Source organism: Tachysurus vachellii, chromosome 8, assembly GCF_030014155.1.
Source record: "Tachysurus vachellii isolate PV-2020 chromosome 8, HZAU_Pvac_v1, whole genome shotgun sequence".
Taxonomy (NCBI): Eukaryota; Metazoa; Chordata; class Actinopteri; order Siluriformes; family Bagridae; genus Tachysurus; species Tachysurus vachellii.
The window spans coordinates 5,097,029-5,122,216 of record NC_083467.1 but is presented as its reverse complement, the minus strand read 5'-3'; the positions used below and the strand labels follow the sequence as shown (position 1 = coordinate 5,122,216).

General features: G+C 36.4%; 1 protein-coding gene across 2 annotated transcripts in view; it reads left to right on the top strand.

The window, feature by feature from the left end:
- The window catches only part of rpe (ribulose-5-phosphate-3-epimerase), a 28,261-nt gene extending 3,443 nt beyond the window's left edge, over positions 1 to 24,818 (top strand). Inside the window, exons 2-6 of one of the 2 annotated variants that reach the window (XM_060875888.1) lie at positions 1,082 to 1,161; positions 11,767 to 11,906; positions 21,329 to 21,463; positions 22,730 to 22,816; positions 24,341 to 24,818. In XM_060875888.1, coding sequence (XP_060731871.1) covers positions 1,082 to 1,161; positions 11,767 to 11,906; positions 21,329 to 21,463; positions 22,730 to 22,816; positions 24,341 to 24,463 — 565 coding nt within the window. In that variant the 3' untranslated portion in view covers positions 24,464 to 24,818. The remainder of the gene's footprint in view (positions 1 to 1,081; positions 1,162 to 11,766; positions 11,907 to 21,328; positions 21,464 to 22,729; positions 22,817 to 24,340) is intronic. The other variant, XM_060875889.1, reaches the window with a different exon arrangement.
- Positions 24,819 to 25,188: the final 370 nt, after the last annotated feature.

Here is a 25,188-nt window from a genome sequence, read left to right as displayed (position 1 = left end):
GTGTGGTGTGGTGTAGTTCAGCTGGGTGGGGTGTGGTGTGGTGTAGTTCAGCTCAGCTCGGTGTGGTTCAGTTCAGCTCGGTGTGGTTCAGTTCAGCTCGGTGTAGTTCAGCTCAGTTCATACATAAAGTGAGCAAGTTAAAAGCTTGGTGTGGTTCAGCTCGGTGTGGTTCAGCTCAGTTCATACATAACGCAAGCAAGTTATAAGCTCGGTGTGGTTCAGCTCGGGGTGTGTGTGTGTGTGTGTGTGTGTGTGTGTGTGTGAACAGTGACATTCTGTAATTCATTTCTTACAAAGGTACATTGGTAAAGACACCAATAACAGGGTTATTGACCAATATATTAAAAATTCATCTTTTGTAAAACTCAGTTAAGGACAAATGAAGTAAAATTACATTACAAAAAGGTTCGAGATGATCCCAGTATCTTAAAATAATAAAAACTATGAGTTAAATCAACACCAAAATATATGTAAATTTAAAATACAAAATACAATAAACACAGATTATTAAGTTTCTGCAAAAATCTCTTATCTACATACTAGATAGGCTCTGTGATTCACTTATTCCTCTTCTCCTTGAGATATATTATCAGGTGAAAAAACCTTTTAATCTACATAAAATCCTTTGGTATATCATTTAAACATTGTTGTGTGTTTTTTATTAGTCCATTATTTAATTTTATTTATTGCCATTTAAGAATGTGCTATTTAACCCAAAAAACAATTGATAAATTATCATTATATTGATAATGATAAAATATTTCATAATTTAGTACATCTTGAAAATAAAATAATTTCTTTCTGAAGATACTGTATCTACTGCATGATTTAAGCCATTTTAATGCCTGTTTTGTTGTAAATCTTATCTATATATGCATTGTAAATAATATATTGTACAGTATGTTATGGTGGTATATTGTAATATACTACTGCATAGTATATCAATTATGAAAATGATATACAGTAAACTTACCAAATACCCTTAGATCTCTTTTTCTGAGATTTATTTGGGCTCAAAATAAATTAGGACTTCAGCAAAGAAGTAAATAATCTAACAAGCAATTCTCCAACCTATCTGAAGGCATTTTGTTCCGAACATCACGTTTGGCCATCCGATGGTAGAATGCCTCCGGAAAGCTGTGGGTCCAAATCCTTTCTTTGGTAAGTTGTAGTTTGAGCATTAATCATTCAATTCTGTGTTGCAGTGTTAGCCAGATGTTACAAATAGAGACCTCACTGATATTGACACATCCACCTTCGTGCAAACAAAATGTATGCTTTTGGTATTCTGTTGTTTTGTCCAGTGCAGTTAAAAGTGTTATTTCAATAAATGTGATAAAGCAACTGAAGTATGAAATGCATACAATAGCCATTATAATCAGATAAACTAATCATATACAGTGGATATAAAATGTTTGTTAAATTGACAGGTTTTTGTAATGTGAAAAATGTATAATAGCCTGATGGCACAAATGTGCACACCCTAAAAATACCACCTAGTTGAAGCACCTTTAGGACATTCTTGGCTTAGCAATATTTTACGATTATAATTTCCCAGTTGCTTGGAGAAGAAGCCTGAGCTGTGCTGCTGCCGCTACCTCTGAGCTGAATTTAGCCACTGAAACCACTTTTGAATAGCAAAGTCTTTGAAATTTACTGAGATTACCAGGGAGTATTTATACAAAAGAAAGATTATAGGTAATATTCAGTGTTATATATTGGTAAACAAAAGGTCTCAGCAGAAAAAGATGTGGTGATTTACACTGCTACTGATGATTTGATAAGTTATAGTACAAAGTGTCTATGCTTTGTGCAGAACAAAACAGAAAGAATGTCTAAGACAAAGCAAAGGATATTGGTCATAAACAAATGTTATCCCACAGTCAGCCCTGGGCAGAGTGTGCCAAGATATATTCAGAATATATCATTACCATTATTCCTTTCAAAAGAGTTCTCTGTGAGATCAGTTGGGATTATCTTACAACTGGGCCCTCCTATAAATTTTCGATTGCAATTAGATAAGAACCATTTCCAAAACCTTGATCTTGTTTTAGTGAAGCCATTCTTTTGTTGATGAGGAGGTTTGCTTTGGGTCATCAGGGTGTCAGTATGAGTGCTGCATCTGCCATAGATGCACAGATTTCAAATCAACTAGTTTTACTAACCAAATCAACTAGTTTTACTATTATCACTAAATGTGAAGATCAGAATCACAAAGCTTTATTGCCAAGTCTGATTGCGCATACAAGGAATTTGTTTTAGAATCATACGCTTCCAGTACACAGAGACAACAAGAGGAGAATACAAAAAAATACACATATGTAAAAAATTAAAAAACTAAATAATTTGTATGTACAGTTGTGCTATAGATGGTAGAATAGAATGAGATGTAGGATGGAGATGGTGGTAAATAAATGTAAGCTTGTTCAATGTTGTACATTGTTATTGCATAATGATGTTAGCATTTAACTGTTAATAAGGTAGATTGCCTGGGAAAGAAACTGTTCTTCTGTCTGGCTGTGCTGGTATTTGGGGCTCTGTATCGCTGGCTAGATAGTAAAAGTTCAAAAAGTGGATGACTTGGATCATCTCCACTGTTTTGAGCATATTAAACTCCAAGTTGTTGTGACTGCGCCAGCCAGCCAGCTCTGTTGATGAAAATAAAAAATGATGAAAAGATGAAAATGTTCTTACATTGTTTAATATTGGTGAAATCTTTTTTACACAACACAAAAACTGACATTTTTAAAAGGGTGCATGAACTTTCCATATTTACTGTAAATGTGTGCACACCATTTTATAATGGGGCAAGTGACTGTGCTCAGAATTAATCTTGTTCAAAATTTATCATCCTGGACATTATCAATGAAGTGATTTTGATAAGCATAAAAACAGTCAGCTGCTTTCGTAGGATTTTCTTGACATCTGCTTGGTTTCATCTGACCGCTGAAACCATGAACTGCCAAGAGCTTAGGAAGCATGAATGGGATCTCGGTGTTGAAAGATATCAGAAGAGGGGCACAAAATCTTTTCCAAAATATTAGATGTACCATGGAAGGCTGTGAAGGCCATCATCAACAAGTGGAGAAAATAGGATACCACCCTGAAAGACCAGAACAACACTCCAAATTAATGAAGGGACAAGAAGAAAATTTACCAGGGAGACTGCCAAGAGACCTAAGGCAACATTAAAGAAGGTGCAGTAATATCTGGAAAGTACTGGGGTCTCATTTATAAAGCGTGCGTACGCACAGAACGGGGCTGGAAATGTGTGTATGCCAGTTTTCGTGCAAAGGTTGTGATCTATAAAAAACAAACTTGGCGGGAAAATGTGATTAAAAATAAAATAATAATAATAATAATCAGCGCTACTCCGTCCAGGGTGTATCCTGCCTTGATGCCCAATGACGCCTGAGGATAGGCACAGGCTCATGAATGAATAATCAGCGCTGCCTTACAGTCACATTGTCCACAACGGGAGCGCAGGAGGAGATGGCGCAACTACATGTGATACAGAATAGCATGAAATACCCTTTTATTAGAGAACTGCAGAGCACAGTGTAAAAACTAAATATTTTCCTTAATGTACATATAGCTATCATAAAATGTCAAAGTCTGCAAATACAGTCGTTACTCACAATCGCTACTCATCATCGGTCCTAACTATTACAGTGTTCATTAAAAAACCGTCATGAAGAAGAATGTGTTCACTATTTTTGTCTTAAATTTTCGCCCACAAATTAATTCTGTGATTTTGTCAAGGTGTTAACGATCAGTCTGATTGCTAGAAACATATAAATCTTCCGGTGACCCGGGTATGTAATGCTTCATGATGGCACTGCTGGCACTATTGGAGGATTACGCCAATGGCAGAATAAGGAGAGAACGAGTTTTCAGGGACCATGATGATTTCCTGGCCCATTATGATGACTGGCTAATAAGCCGATTTAGATTCCCTAGAGCTGTGCTCTTAGATCTATGTGCTGAATTGGGTCCAGTATTAGATTGGGCAACATGCCGGAACCATGCCATCCCAATCCAAATACAAGTCCTCACCACTCTGGGGTTCTTGGCAACCGGCTGTTTCCAGCGGGAATTGGCAGACAGGTAAATTATTTATATAATAAAAACTATAAGTAATCCTCAACTTTGTGTCTAAGACCTTTTTGTATATGAATAATTCTATTGGAATCTATCATCTCACCCTATAGGTCTGGTATATCACAGCCGTCCCTGAGTGCCATAATATCTGTCATTTTGAATGGTACTTAATATGGGTAGTCAATACTTCAGGTTCCCCTACACTGTGTGAGAACAGGCTGAAATTAAAATGCAATTTGCAGCAATGTCTGGTTTCCCAAATGTAATCGGCGCAATTGACTGCGCTCATGTTGCTATAAGGGCATCATCTGAAAATGAATTTGCTTATGTTAATAGAAAGCATGTGCATTCTATTAATGTGCAAATCATATGTGACTCCAACATGACCCTCACAAACATTGTGGCACGCTGGCCTGGTTCAACACATGATTCCTTTATCTTGACACATAACAGTGTAGGGAACAGACTAAATGCAAGGGCAGTACATGATGGCTGGCTTCTTGGTGAGTTTAACAATATTAAAAAGTAGAAACTGTAACAATTTTGTTTTTAATATAATTATAACAATGTTGCTTTTAATCTAAAATAAAAATAATATAAAAGCCCCCTGAGACGCTGGCTCCTCAACCCATTTTTAAACCCGCAGAGCGCAGAGGAAACTCATTATAACGAGTTTCACTCTCGTGCCTGCGCAGTGATTTGCATTGACTATTTATGGTTAAAAATGGGCGTGTACAGGGCTGGATTTGAGGCTGGTTCGCGTACGCACATCTGTGGGGGATCTGTGATTTATAAAGGGAACATTGCTTACAGGAGTGCATACGCACGGTTTTCTAAATCGGAATTTTTTTTGGCGTACGCCAGGGGCGATTCTAGAATTTTCATTTTAGGGGGGCTCAGCCCCCAGGGTAGGGTTGTATACTACTAACCTTATTGCAATCCAATATTCCATTGTATTCCCTGTATTTCACTGTAAAAAAAAATGAAAAATTTAGATGTGACCAGTCACTAGAAAATTTTGAGTCGTGAGTTGTGCCATTTAGTGCTTTCAGACAATATAATGATGTGTCTTTAATCATTTCTGTGCATGGCTGCATATTTGTAATGCGGAAATACACAATAATATGTTTTACATTTTAAAAGGTCTATTAAAATAAATCATGGTCGTTTTCTAAAGTATGTTTTCATGGGTGTTAATCGCTTCATTTTTGTTGGAAGAAAAACAACTATCACACTGTGATAAGGGCTGAAGTTGAACGCAGCGAAGACGCATTGGATGAGAAACCGAACTGTGTATTGGTCCAGTAAACTGCAATTACAAGAACTGCACCGATGCAGATGTCATATCATAGCAATCCATCAATAAAAGCACACACACCTTGTACTCTCTGATGTTCGCTCTGCTCGGCGTCCCTGCAGCTTGTCGCCGCTTCAAATGCGTTTTTAAAGGGGACTGAAGCGATCAAAAAATAATTAAATAATTTTTAGGGGGGCTGGGCAGAAGTTTAGGGGGGCTAAAGCCCCCCTAAAAAGGGCCTAGTGACGCCCCTGGCGTACGCCATTTTTGGCTTTTGGGCGTACGTAAACTTTTAGTAGGGATCCTATGCACAGTTTTATAAATGAGACCCCTGGTCATTCCCTGCATGTGATGACAATTTTTACTCCTTTCACATGTTGCACAAACTGAAGTCCACTCCTAATCAGCTTCCATGTTAAAGTACTCACACCTACGTACTTGACACATACCAACCAAAAAGTTTCTTTCATTATTGCAGAGTTTAAGCTCGATTTGTCTGCAGGCTGGTCTTATCTTTGACTGTATAGAGAAGTCAAAAATAGAGGATCTCTATGCCTTTTGTAAAGTTAAAAAAAACCCAATAATAATTCTACCCTTGTTGGGTAAATTTTATCAAAGGCACTAATATTTTTGCACTGATTTTCCAGGTTCTTACTTCAGTCTTTACAGTGTTGCATAAAAAGATTATTTGTGTCAAATATAAGTCATGTGGCACACAATCTTATTACGACAGATCTGTATTTGCAGCAGCCTGCATATTTCGTTATGAATGATTATGTCCCTTTAGAAGACACACAATACTGAATAAATTGACCATTACTTGAAGTAAAATAGTAAAAGTAAAATACTCTGCTCTACTGAGTATTACTTCATTTATTCACAAATTCTTAATCTGAAAAGAAGAAACCAACAGTGTATCATGTATACAAAACTGTTAATTTATTATCTTGGAGTGCATCAGGCATCAACCGTGTGTAAATGAAAACTGGTAAATTGAGGAAAAAAATTATTTGGTCCCTTGCTGATTTCATATGTTTTCCCACTGATAAAGAAAGGATCAGTCTATAATTTTAAAGGTAGGTTTATTTTAGCAGTGAGAGACTGTCAGAAAAACGCATTTCAAAAAAGTTATAAATTGAGTCGCATTTTAATAAGTATTAGATCCCTATCAATTGGCAACATTTCTGGCTCCCAGGTGTATTTTATATAGGTACTGAGATTAGTGGCATTCCTAGTGCTCCTAATCTAAGCTTGTTACTTTATATATTTATATATTCAATTCAATTCAAGTTTATTTGTATAGCGCTTTTTACAATGGACATTGTCTCAAAGCAGCTTTACAGAACATAAACATAGAGCAGAAGGTAAACATAAGGAGAAGTATAAAGAATTAATATAATAAAAATTCAAGATATATATAGTTCACAGTTTGTATGAATGTATGTATGTATGTATATGTATTTATCCCCAATGAGCAAGTCTGTGGTAACTCAGGCAGCAGTGGCAAGGAGAAACTCCCTTAAATTGGTAAGGAAGAAACCTTGAGAGGAACCAGACTCAAAGGGGAGCCCATCCTCATATGGGTGACACTAGAGGGTGTGATTACAAATATACAGTCAAATAGATGCTGTATTGGTGTAAGGATCACATGGAGTTCAGATCTCCACTTAGTATCACAGAGTCCAACTGGAGCTGGTAGATCTGTAGATGTCTCAGGATTCTCACAGAGTCGGCCTCATCTCAGTGGAGGTCTGAGATCTTCATTGCACGGAAGACAATCAGAGCTGGTACAATGTCTGGATGCCTCGGGATGGGTAGAAAGAGAGAAGCAGTGGAGAGGGATTAACATATCTGCTGTTCATAAAAATGTGCAAGTCTAATGTAATAGTGCACAATATTATGGGATGTATTATGTGTACGCCTGACTAAAGAGATGAGTTTTTAATCTGCTTTTGAACTGGGAAAGTGTGTCTGAGCCCCGAACACTATCAGGAAGACTATTCCAGAGTTTGGGAGCTAAATAAGAAAACACTCTATCGCCTTTAGTGGTCTTAGATATTCTGGGAACTACCAGAAGTCCTGAGTTTTGTGATCTCAGAGAGCGTGAAGGATTGTAACGAGACTGTTAGGAGACTAGTTAGATACGTGGGAGCTAAACCATTAAGAGCCTTGTATGTAAGTAGCAGCAGTTTGTAATCAATTCTAAACATAACAGGTAGCCAGTGTAGAGATGGGGTTATATATATATATATATATAATGAGAGTGTGTGTGTGCCCTGCGATGGGTTGGCACTCCGTCCAGGGTGTATCCTGCCTTGATGCCCGATGACGCCTGAGATAGGCACAGGCTCCCCGTGACCTGAGGTAGTTCAGATAAGCGGTAGAAGATGAATGAATGAATGAATATATATATATATATATATATATAATGATGACACCTATCCAAAGAAGCTATCATTCAATCAGATTCCAAACTCTCCACCATGGCAAAGACCAAAGAGCTGTCCAAGGAGATCAGGGACATGATTGTAGACCTACACAAGGCTGGAATGGGCTACAAGCCCATCCCCAATCAACTTGGTAAGAAGGTGACAACAGATTGTGCAATTATTCACAAATGGAAGAAAAAACAATATCTGTCAGTCTGGGGCTCCATGCAAGATCTCACCTCGTGGAGTTTCAATGTCCATGAGAATGGTAAGGAATCAACCCAGAACTATACAGAAGGATGTTGTCAATGATCTCAAGGCAGCTGGGACCATAGTCACCAAGAAAACAATTGGTAACACACCTGAAACCCTGCAGCACCTGCAATGTCCCCCTGCTTAAGAAAGCACATGTACATGCCCTTGTGAAGTTTGCCAATGAACATCTAAATGATTCAGAGGAGAACTTGGTTAAAGTGTTGAGGTCAGATGAGACCAAAATAGAGCTCTTTGGCATCAAATCAAGTCGCCGTGCTTGGAGGAGAAGATGGAACCGTCAGACATGGAGGTGGAAACATTATGCTTTGGGGATGTTTTTCTGCTAAGGGGACAGGACAACTTTGGCACATTTAAAGGGACGATGGATGGGGCTAAGTCTGTGGAGGGAGCTGAAGGTTTGAGTTGCCCAATGTCAGCATCGAAACCTTGATTAATTGGAGAGGATCTGCAAAGAGGTGTGTTACAAAATCCCATCTGATATGTGTGCAAACCTGATGGCCAAATACAAGAAATTTCTGACCTCTGTGATTGCGAACAAGGGTTTTGCCTTGTACTAAGTACTAAGTCATGACCAAGTACTAAGTCATGTTTTGCAAGGGGGCCAAATACTTATTTCACTCAGTAATCAATTTATATATTTTTTAAATGTGTTTTCTGGATTTATTTTGTTATTCTGTCTCTTACTTTTAAAATAGTGATCATTTCTTTGTCAGGGGGAAAACAAACAAAATCAGGGGATCAGATATTTTTTCCCCCTAACTGTATATATTCTGCAAGATAAAAAAAGTAAAAATACAACTGTGAACATTTTAAGTATTTATTTTAAGTATACTTGATTTTTCAATATAATGTAAGAGGGCGCCTGAGCTGAGACAGACAGACCTGCCAACCATTCTCAGGTTTGCATATGAGTGTCACGTTTAAAAATTGTAGTATTATGTATGAGTTATTGCTCAAATATAAGAGCAGTCCCTGTTCCCTCTAACAAATTAGACAAAGGTTAAATTAATACACAATATGTGAATTGTAAGAGATTGGGGCATGTTTAAAAAAAAATAACCTGAGTGTGGGGAGAATTTTTGACTTTTAAACTGGGTCATTGTATTTTGTAGTAGCAGTATTTGTCATATAGGGCCTTTTTACACCTGGTCACTTCATGTGTTTTCTCTGATCCGATAGCTATCTGATTTGTTAAAACTGTTCCATTTACATTAGGCCACATAAATGCGTCTTGGCAAATCGGATATTAATCCGATCTTTCTACTCCCGCCCAAAATGCAAATATATTTTACCTCATTTCCGGGGTAATTGAAATGTGGTTCGAACGATCGGATTTATATCCGTCTCGAAAACATTTCGGAGGGCGTTTAGACCTGGTCTTTTTACGATCGGATAGCTATCTGATCACAGAAAACGCATGAAGTGACCAGGTGTAAAAAGCCGCATAAACACTATATAACCAATTGCTCTCCTATGCCCTTCCTGCTCAACAAAGTGAAAGCCGAATTTTTTTTATTTGTTTACTGCAGAACCATTTGAATCCAACCATCTAGCGAATATTTGTACTGTTGGAGACTGGTTTAAATTTCTACCAGTCTTTTTTCAAGGGAAAGATTTAATCATTTATGCAGTATTTTAAAATGGGGGACTGAGAAACAGGACAAAGTGGTGCAATAGATCAATCAAAACAGTAGAAGAAAACCAAAAACCATCAGCTGAATCAGATTTGAACTCAAGCTAAAATGAGAATGGTTGTTTACCGACATTATCTCTGTTCAGTCTGATAGAGCTTGAGCAAAATTGCTGAGAAGAATGGCCAAAAATATCAGCTTCCGGAAAAGCAAAGCTGACACATTCTGTCAATTGGAGTCTGGCATCTGACTATAAATTACAGTGAACTGATATGACAATTGTAAGGGTCACACAACAATGTTTTTTAGTATTGCTTTCTTTCTAAATGTACAGTGTTAATTATGTCTGTACTTTTGAGAGTCACAAACAGCTGGAACCAAATTCCTTGTGAAGTGAAGTGACATACGGCTAAGTACGGTGACCCATACTCAGAATTTGTTCTCTGCATTTAACCCATCCAAAGTGTGCACACACAGCAGTGAACACACACACCGTGAACACACACCCAGAGCAGTGGGCAGCCATTTATGCTGCGGCACCCGGGGAGCAGTTGGGGGGATTTGGTGCCTTGCTCAAGGGCACCTCAGTCGTGGCCGGCCTGAGACTCGAACCCACAAACACACTTGGCCAATAAACCTGATTCTGATTCTTCTTTTTCCTTCATTTCCCTCTTGCTAATCCTGATGCAGTATATTAATCAGACAACAAAACATGTATGTAAAGTTTGTAAAATTGTGTGTAAAATGAAAGGCGAAAAGCGTAAATGTGGCTTGAAGACATATGACGAGGTAACTGCTTTTCTTATTGGTGCAAACTGTGCATCATGTGTATACAGTGGATTCAAAAAAAGTATTCAGACCCCTGCCTGATACTGCAATCATACAATTTATTTTCTTCTCATTAATGTACCCTCAGTACCCCATAATGACAAAGTGAAAACAGAATTCTAGAAATGTATTTACATTTATTTAAAAGGAAAACATGAAATATCACATGTATATAAGTATTCAGTACTTAGTTGAAGCACCTTTGGCAGCAATTACAGCCTCGAGTCTTTTTGGGTATGATGCTACAAGCTTTGCACACTTGGATTGGGGGATTTTCTGCCATTGATTGTTGCAAATCCTGTCAAGCTCAGTCGGGATGGATGATGACCATCAGTGGAAAGCCATTTTTTAGCTCTCTCCAGAGATGTTCAATAGGGTTCAAATCAGTCTCTGGCTGAGCCACTCTAGGGCATTCAAAGAGTTGTCCCTGGGCTACTCCTGTGTTGTCTTGGCTGTGTGCTTAGGGTCATTGCCATGTTGGAATTGAAACCTTCGTACCAGTCTGAGGTCCTCAAGGGTTTTATTGAGGATATCTCTTTACCCTGCTCCCTTCAGCTTTCCCTCAACCCTGACCAATATCCCAGACCCAAACCCAATACTTTCCAAGTCCATGGTATGTGGTGCAGTGCATCTTCCGGCCATGAGGTGAATGCTGATTGGTTGCCACAAAAGTTTTTGATTTGCATATGTGGAAATGTTGTGATGGAATACTGACCTGTCTTTTGCAGGATCTATTACATTTTTATAGTAATATTTTTTTCAAATGCAGCTTGAGTTTTGTCAACACATTTTTAAATATAATCAGTAAAATATTCCCTTATAACATCCAGTGCCTGCATAAAAGAAGTAATCACAAAAAAATCAATTGCAGTAGATTTGCATAAAGGAAACGGGAGTTTACACTTGTCTGCTCACTCATTTCACTGGTGCTTTTATGCTTCCCTTGGATTTCTTAGACAAATAAGTAGTAGTTGTACCCTTCTCATTTCTTTTGCAAATATATAATTTAAATATAAAATTCTGTGAGTACGATTAGTTTGATAATTTGAAAGTCATATAATGTCCACATTTGCATAAAATGAAATATCTTTCACGACATAAGATTGCAAGTAATAAAATTCATCTAGTGTGTACTATTAGTTTGATAATTTGAAAGTCATATAATGTCCACATTTGCATAAAATGAAATATCTTTTTCCCCCAGACATGCATATGATGGTTTCTAGACCAGAACAATGGGTGAAACCAATGGCAGCAGCAGGAGCCAACCAGTACACATTTCATTTGGAGGCCTCTACGAATCCTGGAAACCTCATCAAGGAAATACGTGAGAGTGGCATGAAGGTTTGGCCTTTTTTAATATATATTTTATATATTTATATATAAAGTACTGAAAGGGAACTAGATACCAGTGAGCAAAGCGCTTTTGTGCTTAACTGGCTTAAAGTTTTCATCACTTTTTTAATACATCTAGAGACATGTAGAAAATGCATTGTGAAAGTGGGAACTCTATTTAATTGCAGATCATATTGTTGTAAGATTTACAAAATCTTTAATAATGTAATACTCATTCTTTCATTAATCACTACAAGTAAAATACCACTTTTTCCACATTTATGTATCTTTGGTATATTCTCAGAAGAAATAACAATTATCCAGCGCAAATGAAATAATGATCAACATATGCCTTGGAAAAAGCTTGAACCACCAACAGACCGTGGCTGTCTATCCATGGAAAGATTAGCGTTTTTGGATGTATGTCTTTCAAGGACATTCCAATTTAACATCCTATTACTTGATGACACCTTTTCAACACAGCTAGTGCTCAACAAATTTGTCAATCAAATCTGGCCAAGGGCCCCAGTTTCTACTGCTGCTTTAATTGAATGCTTTCCATTTGTTGTTATCTGCGTGAACTGTGTAACATTTTGGTTGAACTCTTCTAAATATACTCCTTTTGTTAACCATTGACCTACTGACCATGCAGAATTTCACAGAAGGGAATCTGCTAAGCAATCCCTGCTAAGCCCAGTAGTACAGTACAGTTGGGATCAGACTCTGCTCTGATATGCCATTCCATTAGCAGCTTCTCCTCCTTATTTTAGGTAGGTTGAGTTGCTTGATCCTTGACTTATAGTTGAGTAAAAGCTGGATTTTTTTTGTTCTAAGTGATAACATTGGTGATTGCTGGCAATCATTTTGTAAGAATTTATAGTCAAAAAGCTAATCAGACAAGTGTCACCGGCTGCTAAACAAAAATGCAGTCTTGCATCATCTTAGTGAATTATTAGCAGAGTAGCAAATCATGGAAGTAATCGATTGTTTAGGGAGCTTGTTGTGCAGAGTCAACAAATATAAATTAAGTTGTATTTATATTTGCTATATATTTAATTTCCAGGGTTCTTGAATTATGAATATAATGCTTAAATATAAAAATGTGTTGCATTAAGCTATAAACATAAGGTGGTCTGCTCAGTATGCACATTTTTGGAAGGTGTGGACCCATTTTCTTCACTGATTTTTTCCTGTCTCACTGATTACAAGTGAGACACTGATAATCATGGGGGCATGTGTTAGCTTAGTGGTTAAGGCATTGGACTACTGATCGGAAGGTAATGAGTTCAAATCCCAGGTTTACCAAGCTGCCACTGCTGGGCCCCCCTGAGCAAGGCCCATATCCCTCCATTGCTCAGTTGTATATATTCAAATAAAATGTAAGTCACTCTGGATAAGGGTGTCTGCTAAATGCCAGAAATGTAAGTGTACTTGGGCTGCAGTGTACATTATCAAAATTTTGTTTTAAAGTCTATTAAAAAAACAATTCTCTTTCTTCCAGTGGTCGTGTTATTATATTACCAAGTCTGCAGTAATCACCAATGCAACAGAGTCTAACCATAACTGTAGTTCTTTACTATTGGTTTTACCTGCCAGTCGCAAATTTCTAAAATGGCTTCGTGGTATTAACCCTTATAATATATGTACATACAGTTGTGCTCAAAAGTCTGCATACCTTGGGAGAATTTGCAAGATGTGTACCTTTTTTCTTTTTTTTTTTAAGAAAATATGAGTGAGAAGGCAAAACAAGTTTATTTTATTTCTTATAGGACTCAAGTTAATATGTAAGCCATGACAGAATGGCACAATCATCAAACAAAACAGAACAAAAAAGAAAATAAGGAAATAATCCCTGTTCAAAAGTTTGCATACCTTTAGTTCTTAAAATTATGTATTGACCCATAGAAGGAATTGTGATGAGTCTCCTTAACGTGTATGTCCCTCCGGGCAGTGACTGGTCCTTTTATAAATATATAATTGCTCTAATGACAACAAAAAGTCAAGGGATTCTAATATGTGGCGGAGATTTTAATATCCGATTAACTCCGAAAATTGACTCATCAAACGGGAAATCTGGTGCCTAAAGCATTTGTAGAAGATTAAATACTTGTGTGAAGTGGGGATCGTGGACGTGTGGCGGGAGATAAACCCGACGAAACGTGACTACTCGCACTATTCATCCGCTCATAATGTCTACTCGCGCATAGATTTTTTTTATGCTTAAAGGAGATCTTTGTAGGGTAGATAATTGTGAAATAAAAGCTAGCACTATTTCAGTCCCATTTATATGTCAGTCCATCTGAATAATAATAAGAAATCCACTCTTTGGAGACTGAACTCAAACATTCTGAGTAACCCAACTACTAAGGGTAAATTTGAAAAATGAAATCCAGTTGTACTTAAATAATAATGATAATGAAGAAGTGACTCCACCTATTCTCTGGGATGCATTAAAAGCGGTGATTAGGGGCAAAATAATAGCCATATCCTCATATGAGAAGAAAATGAAGGGAATAAAACTCCAAAAATTAGAAGAAGAATTAAAGAGACTACAGACAGAACATGCAAAGTCTCTCAAAGATGACAACAAACATAAGATTAAAAAATTTAAAAAAGAAATAAACAAAAATAAAATGAATGAAACACGCAGGAAATTCAAAAAAAGCTCCTTTTCACAAAGCAACAATACTATGAGGTAGGTGGAAAATCACTCAAACTTTTATCATATAAGTTAAGAAAACAACAAGCAGATAGAACTTTATACAAAATAAGAAACTCTGCAACAAATGAAATAGAAACCAGTCTGGAAAAAATCCAGCAATGCTTCCTAAAATACTATAAAACACTATATTCCCAGCCACAGGAAAGCAATGACAATCAGATCGATGTCTTTTTGGCCGAGATTAATCTCCCACAGATCACTGATGTGCAAAACGGACAATTAATATCTCAAGTAACAAAAGAAGAAATTCAGTCAACAATCAGGAGAATGAAAGGGGGTAAGTCTCCAGGGACCGACGGTTTTCCCACAGAATGGTACAAAGCAATGCAAGATCAACTAATTCCAACATTATTAAAAACATTTAATTGGGTTTTGGAAAATAAAAATATACCCCCCTCAGGGAGGCAATGATCTCGGTCATACCCAAAGAGGGGAAAGACAAATTGGAGTGTGGGAATTACCGTCCTGTGTAAGTCTTTTAAATAATGATTTATAAACTATTCACCTCCATATTATCTAAAAGAATAGAAATGATATTACCAGTATTAATACACAAAGACCAGACTGGCTTTGTCAGACAAAGACAGACCCAAGATAACATCAGGAAAACACTGCACATTATGAGACATATCACACAACAAAAACTGGAGACACTGATATTAAGTTTAGACGCAGAGAAAGCGTTCGACTCTGTGAGGTGGTCATTTTTATATAAAGTACTTTCAAAATTTGGCTTCCATACGAATATAATTGATACATTTGCAGCTTTATAAAATAAACCAACGGCTAGAATCAAAATCAATGGAGATCTAACCAATTCATTTATTCTGACTTCTCAAGACTGTACAACATTAATTACATGCCCACTAAATTTAAAGATAAAATCTGATATTCATAGATGGAATGTTATTCCCTTTTTGAGTTTAAGCTCCCGCATAGAATCAATCAGGATGAATATTCTTCCGCGGATGTTATACCTTTTTCAATGTCTGCCAACCAAAATACCATCTAAGCAATTCTTAGAATGGGACAGATTAATAGCAAGGTATTTGTGGCAAGGGAAAAGAGACAGAATTAAATTTAAGACACTGCAATTAAGAAAAGAGAAGGGTGGAATGGGCCTTCCTTGCCTACAAGAATATTATCATGCAGCCCAACTAAGACCCTTAGTCTGCCTATGCTCACCAACATGCACTGCAACATGGAAAGAAATAGAAAGTACGATGTCAAACGGAATCCCAATAACAGATCTACTAAGTGATAACAAATTACTAGAAGAACAGGCCATTTCAGATGATTCTATAACAGGCAGCTCTCTGAAGACCTGGCAGGCAATAGTCAAAATTTGCAGATTAGGAGAAACATATAAAATTATGAGATGGTGTGCCTATGATTCAGACTTTGCACCAAACAAAATCGATGGCAGGTTTAAGATATGGACCTCAAAAGGTTTGACTACTTATCATTCATTTATTCACAAAGGGGTATTCCAGAGTTTTGAAAACCTACAGAAAGATTATGGACTGGGAAAAGATGATTTTTATAGGTACCTGCAAGTGAGACAATACTTTAACAAAAATATTAAAGGGGTGTTAGGAACTAGTGAGTCAGGGTTCCTGGAAGTATTTTTATCAGTAACTAAACCCAGATCAGGCAACAAAATTATCTCCAAACTATATAATGCTATACAATTATCTAAACAAGAAAATACAGAATACATAAAGAAGAAATGGGAAAGGGAAGTAAATGTGAAGATTACACAAGAGAGCTGGGGGAAAATATGCCAGTTACAAAGGTTATCAACCAGGTCAAACACATGGCGGGAGTTTTGCTGGAAAAATATTGCGAGAATTTTTATTACACCCATTCAGAAACGATACCAAGGCAGCGGAGACGCCTGTTGGAGACTTTGTGGATCTAACGGAGCCAATCACTTCCATATTTTTTGGGACTGCCAGACAATAAAACCTTACTGGGAAGAGATCCGTGAACACATAAAAAATGCATTTAATGTAAACATTCCATTTAATTGTGAAACTGTGTATTTGGGTAATCTAGGGTTGGAAACATGGAACATTAACGATAAAAAACTGCTTATGATACTATTGGCAGCCAGTAAGAAATCTGTTACGAGGAAATGGTTAAAAGTAGATCCACCCACCATTGATGAATGGATTGAAATTGTCTATGAGATTTATGTTATGGAAAAGATATCCTCTTCCCTCAAAGTTGAAAAAGAAAACTTCTATAAGATTTGGACTAAATGGACTGAGTATGTAAAACCAACTAGATCTGATTTCATTTGACTGTATTTGTGCTCTGTGTAGACCTGCCCTCTTTTTATGTGATGTTTTATTTACTTGAAATGGTGCGCATCCCAGTTCTGTTCTGCTTTGCTATGGTTCTTAACTGAAAAAAGTAGTGGTCCGTAAAAGAAAATTCCAGAAAGGCAATATGGACAATCTCATCTAAAATATCTATACCCATCTCCATATATATACAAGTACTTGAATAACTAAAGTTGTAACTAATGTATGTGATGTGATGTGAATCTGCCTTTCCAAATAAAAAGTTAATTTAAAAAAAAAAAATTATGTATTGACCCCTTTAGCATAAATGATGGCATGCAGTCTTTTGAAATAAATGTGCATGAGGTCTTTAATTCTCAGGTGGTATGCCTCCAGTTGCTGTAAATATTTTGGTTGTTTTGCATACACTGCACGTCCGAGATCCCCCCAAAGAGGCTCAATGATATTGAGGTCAAGTAACTGTTATGGTTGCTCCAGAACCTTCAACTTTTTCTGTTGTAGCCATTGGAGGGTCAACCTTGCCTTGCGCTTTGTATCAGTGATGGAAAATACGCAGCCCATGCGCAGCTTTAGTGCTGTAGAATGCAAGTTGTCTGCCAGTATTTTTTGATAAAATGCTGCATTCATCTTGCCATCAATGCTTGCTAACTTCCCTGTGCCACCGGCGCTCACACAGCCCCAAAACAAACAACTATGTGATAATTAATAACTTCACATGACCTTAAATAAGAGAAAAATCTTTTGCATGATCAGTCACATTTTCCAAATAAATGGCAATGTTTAACAATTTCTTTCAGGGTATGCAAACTTTTGAGAACAACTGTATACCTGTGCCCATGTTGGCCGCAGATTATTGTTCATGGCCGACAGGAGTGTGGTCTTCTGTTCTTGTATTTCCTCCACCCAAATGTTGAATGTAATTGCTCTAACATTGCTCTAATATAACATCCAATTGTAAAGAGTGCTTATATGACAGTAGCCTTCCTTGCTTCTTTTGTCTGTCACTATTATATATATATATATATATATATATATATATATATATATATATATATATATATATATATATATATATATACACATGCACAAACACACATACACGTGTGTGAGATTAATGCATGTTATTACCAAAGCTAACTTCCCTTAAAAAATGTAGAAATAGGAAATTGCCTAAGAAACCATATGTTCCCTTTACATGTTCTGTGCTTATTTGTGATAATTGCAGACATAATAAATACATAATCCTTCCATTTTCCTGAAAATACAGAGCAACCTCAATTATGTCATATTTGGTTTGCATTTTCCCCAATTGTAGTGTTCCATTTTGAAACATTGTTATAAAAAAATTCTGTACAACAACAGTTAAAACTAAAAATACAGGAAAACACCCTGTGAACATTAAACAACAGTTTTTAATTGTTTAATGTTTAATGTTCACATATATAGCCAGAATCAGTTTTGAACATGAGAGTATAATATAGAGCAGATTAAAGCAGGGTGGAAAATACTCCATGTAATGAGGGAATATTCTACTGTTTACACAATGATAGTAATAATATATAATAAAATATATAGAAAATAATAATGTTTTAACTTGTACTTCACTTTTCCATTGAGGAAATCGAAAAAACGATGTGGTATTGTTTATACCACTGATTTAGTACTAAAGGTGAGGTAAATTCCTACAGAGTATAAAAAGAGACTAAAAATGTCTTATTGCAACAGCTCAAAGATAGAATCACAAGACACACTGTTACATAAACTGCAACAGTATGACAAAAGTGAGCCATTTTAAAAACGTTTCCTGATCTTTCACTTATAGTCTGTTGTTTAGCATAGTATACATACAAACAATGATTTGTACATACCTTTAAAGGTGCTTCTCAGGAAATTGGTTTCCTTTCTATGGTACAGTCTTTCTCAATAGATGATGCAAACCAATGCATTCGAAATTTCTGAGGAAATCCACATCTAATTTTTGTATAGCTGACTTCCACTGTCTGACTGCCAGACTAAAAGTTACTGATCGAAGGCTCTGGCTATGAATGAACATATAGTATTTAAATATAGTATTTCTTTTAAAAACTGTAGACAGAATGCTGGAGTTGATGATACAAGTAGAAGGTAAACATAGTTATATATGTGAAGCACTAGCTTAATAATTTAAGGAAGCCTGTTTCATTTAGCCTAATTTTGGTATTGCGTATACCACTTATTTAGTACAGGCTACTGATTTGGCAACAGGTCGTTACAAACATTGTCATGTTACAAAAAATGTAAATCCCCTAGTTTAACCTTCCTATTTTCCCTGGGTCTATTTGACCCGACTGGAAGGATTTAATGTGTCATAACTTTGGTTTTCTTCCACATATTTGCCTGAAATTTACCAGGATTGTTCCAAATCATGAATTTTGCAAGTAAAATTAATTTTGTCTATTTTCATTGAACTATGTGTTCAGACCAGTACATACTATGCGTTTTGGATACTTCTGTGTCATTTTGACCCGGCCACATTTAGTGGAGCAATAGGTCACACATTTGGCCTTTTCAGTGCAATAAACATACATACAGACACAAAAATGCACACATAAAATGTCCACTAACACATGCACCACACACACATGCACACACAAACACACACACAAATTGGGCATTGCATTTCATTAGGCCTCCAGAAAAAAAAAAGCCAAACATGCGTAAATATTTCACACTTTTGATATGCCTTCGCCTAGCAGAGGGCAAAATATGATCTACCAAAATGATGCTACACACACACACAAGCACTGGGCATAGCAATTCATTAGGCCTCCAGAAAAAACAAAAGCTACTCATTTGTAAACATTTCACACTTGTTAGATGCATTTGTCCAGCTGGGGGCAAAATCTGATCTACCAACAAGCTTTACACACACACACACACACACACACACACACATGTGCACACACACAAGCATTGGGCATTGCAATTCATTGGGCCTCCAAAAAAACAAAAACAATCATTTGTAAATATTTCACACTTGTTACATGCATTTGTCCAGCTGGGGACAATATCTTCTCTTCTCTTCTTCTTCTACCAACAATCTTTACACACACACACACGTTGTGTTTTCATATTCAAATCATATGTTTCCTCTCTCTTATTTATGAATTTAGTTGCATCAGTCAGCTTTGGCCTGGAGATATGCTGAGTAATGTTTGACATTTATCAGTCAGTGGTTATCCAAAATAATATTTAATAATTTCTGTTTATTTTACTCAAAACATGGCATAATTTTATAAGGTTTATCGTTCATAAATTAAGTATAATAAAAAAACATAAGGAGGTAAACAAAGTTTTATTCACATGAAATTATGGCATGTTTTTGAGTGGGTGTGTGTGTGTGTGTGTGTGTGTGTGTGTGTGTGTGTGTGTGTAACCTGTTGTTGGTTGATCAGATGACATCAGGTGGGCAAAATAGATATTACAAGTGTAAAATAGATTACACACAGAATGGTGATAATTGTAGAATTTTTGATTTATAAGCATTCAAGTCAATTTGGCCTGGAATTATTTGCTGACATTAAAAATGGTCAAAATGGTTTCGAAACAATCTCCTGCCTTTGAAATATACCAGCCTGTAATTGTGCATCAACTTTTGTGCCTCTATAGTAGAGAAAAAACACACACATCATCTATTGAGAAAGACTGTACCAAAGGTAAATTAGATAAACCATTCTTATTCAATACTTCAAAATTTCTGTTTTTTTACTAAAACATTAGGCATTTTTGTATATAAATAAGGTTTATTATACCAAATATATTTTTTTTTTTGCAAAATATATGTTAATATGTTGGAAACAAGTTAGACTAAAAAGGTGAAAAAAAAGGCTATCATATATACTTTTTATTTTTTTTTAAGCAGTCAAAACAGACAAGGTCAAGTTGACTCAGCGCTCCTAATTTGTATAGGAGGACAATAGGAGGGTTAAAACAAAGTGCACTATTATTAATACCTCCTTGCTCAGATAAAGGTCAAGGTTGAGAGTGTCAAGTGGTTTTAAAGGTCTATGATTTACAGACTCATTACTTCTGAATTTAAAGTAGAAAAATGAAGTTACAGAGATCACACTTTTTTTTATGATGTTTGATGTGAAGAACAACTGAAGCTATTGCCCTGTGATTGCATTTTTTTTTTTTTGCTGTGACCACATGATTAGATTATTGAATATATGTACAGGTGAGCAGGTGAACAGCTGTTCCTATTAATGTGGATGGTGAGTGTACATATGAACGAGAGAAAGAGGGAAAGACTGTTTTTTTTGTTTTTTTTCTTCTACAAACTCTGGCTTCCTTGTTTTATGCATTTAAAATTTTATGGCTGTAGCATTCCTATGTGATAATAAATAAAACACCTTTTGCAGGTTGGTCTGGCTATCAAACCTGGAACCACAGTTGAAGAATTAGCACCATGGGCCGGGCAAATTGACATGGCCCTTGTTATGACTGTGGAGCCTGGATTTGGAGGGCAGACGTTTATGGAGGACATGATGCCAAAGGTGTGTGCACACTTTTTTCTATCCATTACACTGAATACAGGGCATATAGGGCATTTCTTTCTTTCTTTTACAAGCATATTGGGTTGGAATGCTCTATATAAAAAGCTATAGATATTTGCTCGAATTATTTGCGGACTGAAGGATTCTGCAGTGATTGTGAGCTATATTTGATTTCATTGTCCCATACCTTGCTCTTCCAAATTCATAAAAAACGAAGTGTAAAAAAGGTAAATTAGATAAACTATTCTTATTTTACGTACGGTCCAACAGAAAAAAAAAAATCTTTTGAGGAAAATTCTCACAGGACACTTTCCATTCCATATTTATTCCCCTTTATTGTTATAATCTCCACTCTTCTGGGAAGGATTTCCACTAGATCAGCGGTCTCCAATCTTATCTACAAAGGGCTGGTGGGGGTGCAGGTTTTCATTCCAACCAAGCAGAATCCACACCTGTTTCCACCTGTTGAATCAGTTGTTCTTGGCTTTTAGCAGACTCTGGTGTGGCTTCTGCTTGGCTTCTGCTTCAGCAAGCTCTGAAATTAAATTAAGACCGTATGAAGATAAGGACTGGTGTCAGCTAAATCACAGTACTCTGGAATGAACACTGGCAAACTGAGTAAAAATAAAGTAATTAAATATGTTGAACATCTTTAAAATACATGTTCATCCTCAACAGAAATACTGGAATGTCAAGATCAATTCTTTAGTTTTTGTTATATACTGAAAATAATGATTGTCTGTTAATTTATGTCTAGATATATTAAACAAATTAACAGAACAGCCTTAAAGTGATCTTACACTAATGAATGTTATATACTATATCCCTTACCTTCTTGAAATAACTGTGTCAAGCCAACCCAATATGCTTACTTACAACAGACTGTCACATCCATTTCTGATTGTTTTCAAGGCTTGTAGTAGCCTAGCTTCTTTAAGTTGTTGTGTATTTCAAGGGGTTTCTCGCTTCAGTCTCCTCTTCAGTCTTCAGGAGTTTAATTGCTGCTCAGTCCAAAATGCTGTTCAGTCCATTTTGCATGTTATTCCTAATGCTTGTGCAAAGGCTCTGGCTTTTTCAAGCTGTAAATTGTTTAAACTGTCTAAGAGTCTAACCATGTTCTTGGTTGTTAAACTTGAGATGAAACGAAAGCTGAATTTTTAGATATCTATTGTTTCGTGTCATATGTCAGCAAAAAAAAAAAAAGAATTGGCCTTGTAATTCCAATCGATTACAATTTATTTATTTAATTTTATTCCATTCCCCTAGGTGAGCTGGCTAAGAAGTCAGTTCCCTTCCCTAGATATTGAGGTAGATGGAGGAGTTGGACCAGACACTATTCATCGATGTGCTGAGGTAAATTATGATGAATATTGTGCCATAATATGAATCTCACACAAGATTTTGATCTAATGAAATACCTATAAGTTTTGCTTAGCATTTGTAAGTAGTAACTTTACTTGTTAACTTTTTACTGTTAGTGTGACTTCTCACCATAGTCCTGTTGCCACTGAGGATAACTTTTGCAACACACCTCTAATTTCACAGCTGACGTGTGATGTGTTTGAGAGGACATGTTTCAGTCAAAAACCAATACGCTTCCTATGTTTCTCTTAATTATCGGCTGCAAGTTCTATACTGCTGAACTTAACAGAATCTTAACATACCCCTCTATGTTCTGAAAATGTCTCCATTGACCACTTGTTTCTAAATAAGTTATAAATTATGATTTAATTATGTTGGCTTTGTAGAAGCCAACATTCTGTTTTCCGATTTAATCTTATTATTATTATTCTTCTTAGCCAACTTTTTATTAAATAAAATGCGGCCTAGGGCGTTCGAGCCACCTGCACCAAATTCGGATATGTCGTAGAACCTGGTTTGAAGTTTTATGCACAATGAGGGGAACTGCCTCACGTGTATTCTGGCCACGTCACGTGATGTCACGTGAAAATAAAAAATTTGCACAACATGGACATGTGACATATCAAAACACTCAGCACAATGAGGGGAACTGCCTCACGGGTATTCGGATCACGTCACATGCTCATGTCCGCTCGCCTCCAAAAGTATTGGCACCCTCGCGGTCCAGTAGCTTTCACAATCTTTCTGTCCACTTGCCTCCAAAAGTAACACTGACCCTTATGTCAACTCGCCTCCAAAAAGCACCGGCCTTTGCGAATACTTGCACCGTCAAAGCCAACATGAAAAGTTTGTCGCGACGAACTTTACAAATCTAGTTTTAAATGGACTTCTTAAAAAGTGAACTGCAATTATAATCAGGAAAACCTGATTATAATTGCAGTTCACTTTTTAATTGAGTGAAACTTCTAAAAGTAGTTTTAAATATCTGCTAGTAGACATGTGCTTTATACTTGCACATTATACACCAGTGCAAGAAAATTAAAACTAAGATCACAGGCCTGGGCTGATATCATTTCTAGTTGTGCTAGACAGACACTAGTAGGTCTTGATGACATGCTCTATGGAAGTGGCAGGCTAACAAATATTCATAATTTTTTTTGTTTTGGGTGACTGACATTAGTCAGAATTTTATTGTTTAGATGTAAAACAGTAATGTGTTAAAAGCACTATATGAGAACTTCTATGTTTTTAGATGTTAGAATAAAAACGTAAATAGAAAACATAAATATCTTGAGACCACTGATCGAGCAGGAGTCACATCAGAATGCTAAAGATATGCAGGCAATCTATCACGTGACGACATCTTTGCTGACCATCAGTTATTATTGAACACTCAACCTTGTATTCTTTTGTTATTCTGAAACTTGGTCAGAAAGTGCAATATTGAGATAAGATTTGGCTGAAGTTCTTTGTTGTTCTGGCTTTAACCTTTGATCCCTGCTTTTTCTTTTTCAGGCAGGTGCTAACATGATTGTGTCAGGCAGTGCTGTAGTGAGCAGTGTGGACCCTCGATCTGTAATTGCCCTTCTCAAAGATGTTGTACTGGAAGCCATTCAGAAACGATCTCTAGACCGCTAATAATGCCAGCTGGGTTTTTTCCCTAGCTTTCTTTGAATGGATGAGTGTAAACTAATTGAGCTTGTTGATTGCCTTGGAGGTCAAGAGATTTTTGTTTGTTTTTTTGAAAAAACCAACAGAGCCTTTAAGAACTTATAGTTAATGCTTGCCTCACTAGCAATATTGTTCTTTAGTCTTTGTTTTATAATGGTAGATGAGCACCCCTAGAACAAACTGCTCTACTGTTATACCACTAAATATAAGTTTTTAAATATTTAGGAATACAATAGCCATTAATTAGCTTGCACATTCCATTTATTTTTCCTTTAAGAAAATGTGAAACCAAATTAATGTAAATAAAAGCTAAGGTACACAATGTGTATATTAGTGCTTTTTTTGAAAACCAAAAAATCTTAAACCAGATAATATCAGATAAAATTACATCAGTGACAAAGTAATGTTGCAGTCAATAATTTAATATTACATTTAGAATAAAGAATGTTGATACAATATCAAATGTGGCTTTGAAAACTGGTCATGTGTTACAGTTCTTGCAGACCATTGAAGTCTAACACACAAAGAATAACAATAGATTCAGGAGGTAGACTAATCTCTCTTCATATTTTGTTCTCGCCAATCTTCACAAGGCAATGTTTGATGCTGTGCTGAAGAATCAAAAAGAACAAGAAGAAAACATTAGAATGCAGATGTTTCTCTGGGTGTTTTTCGTATCCTGCCCAAAGAAT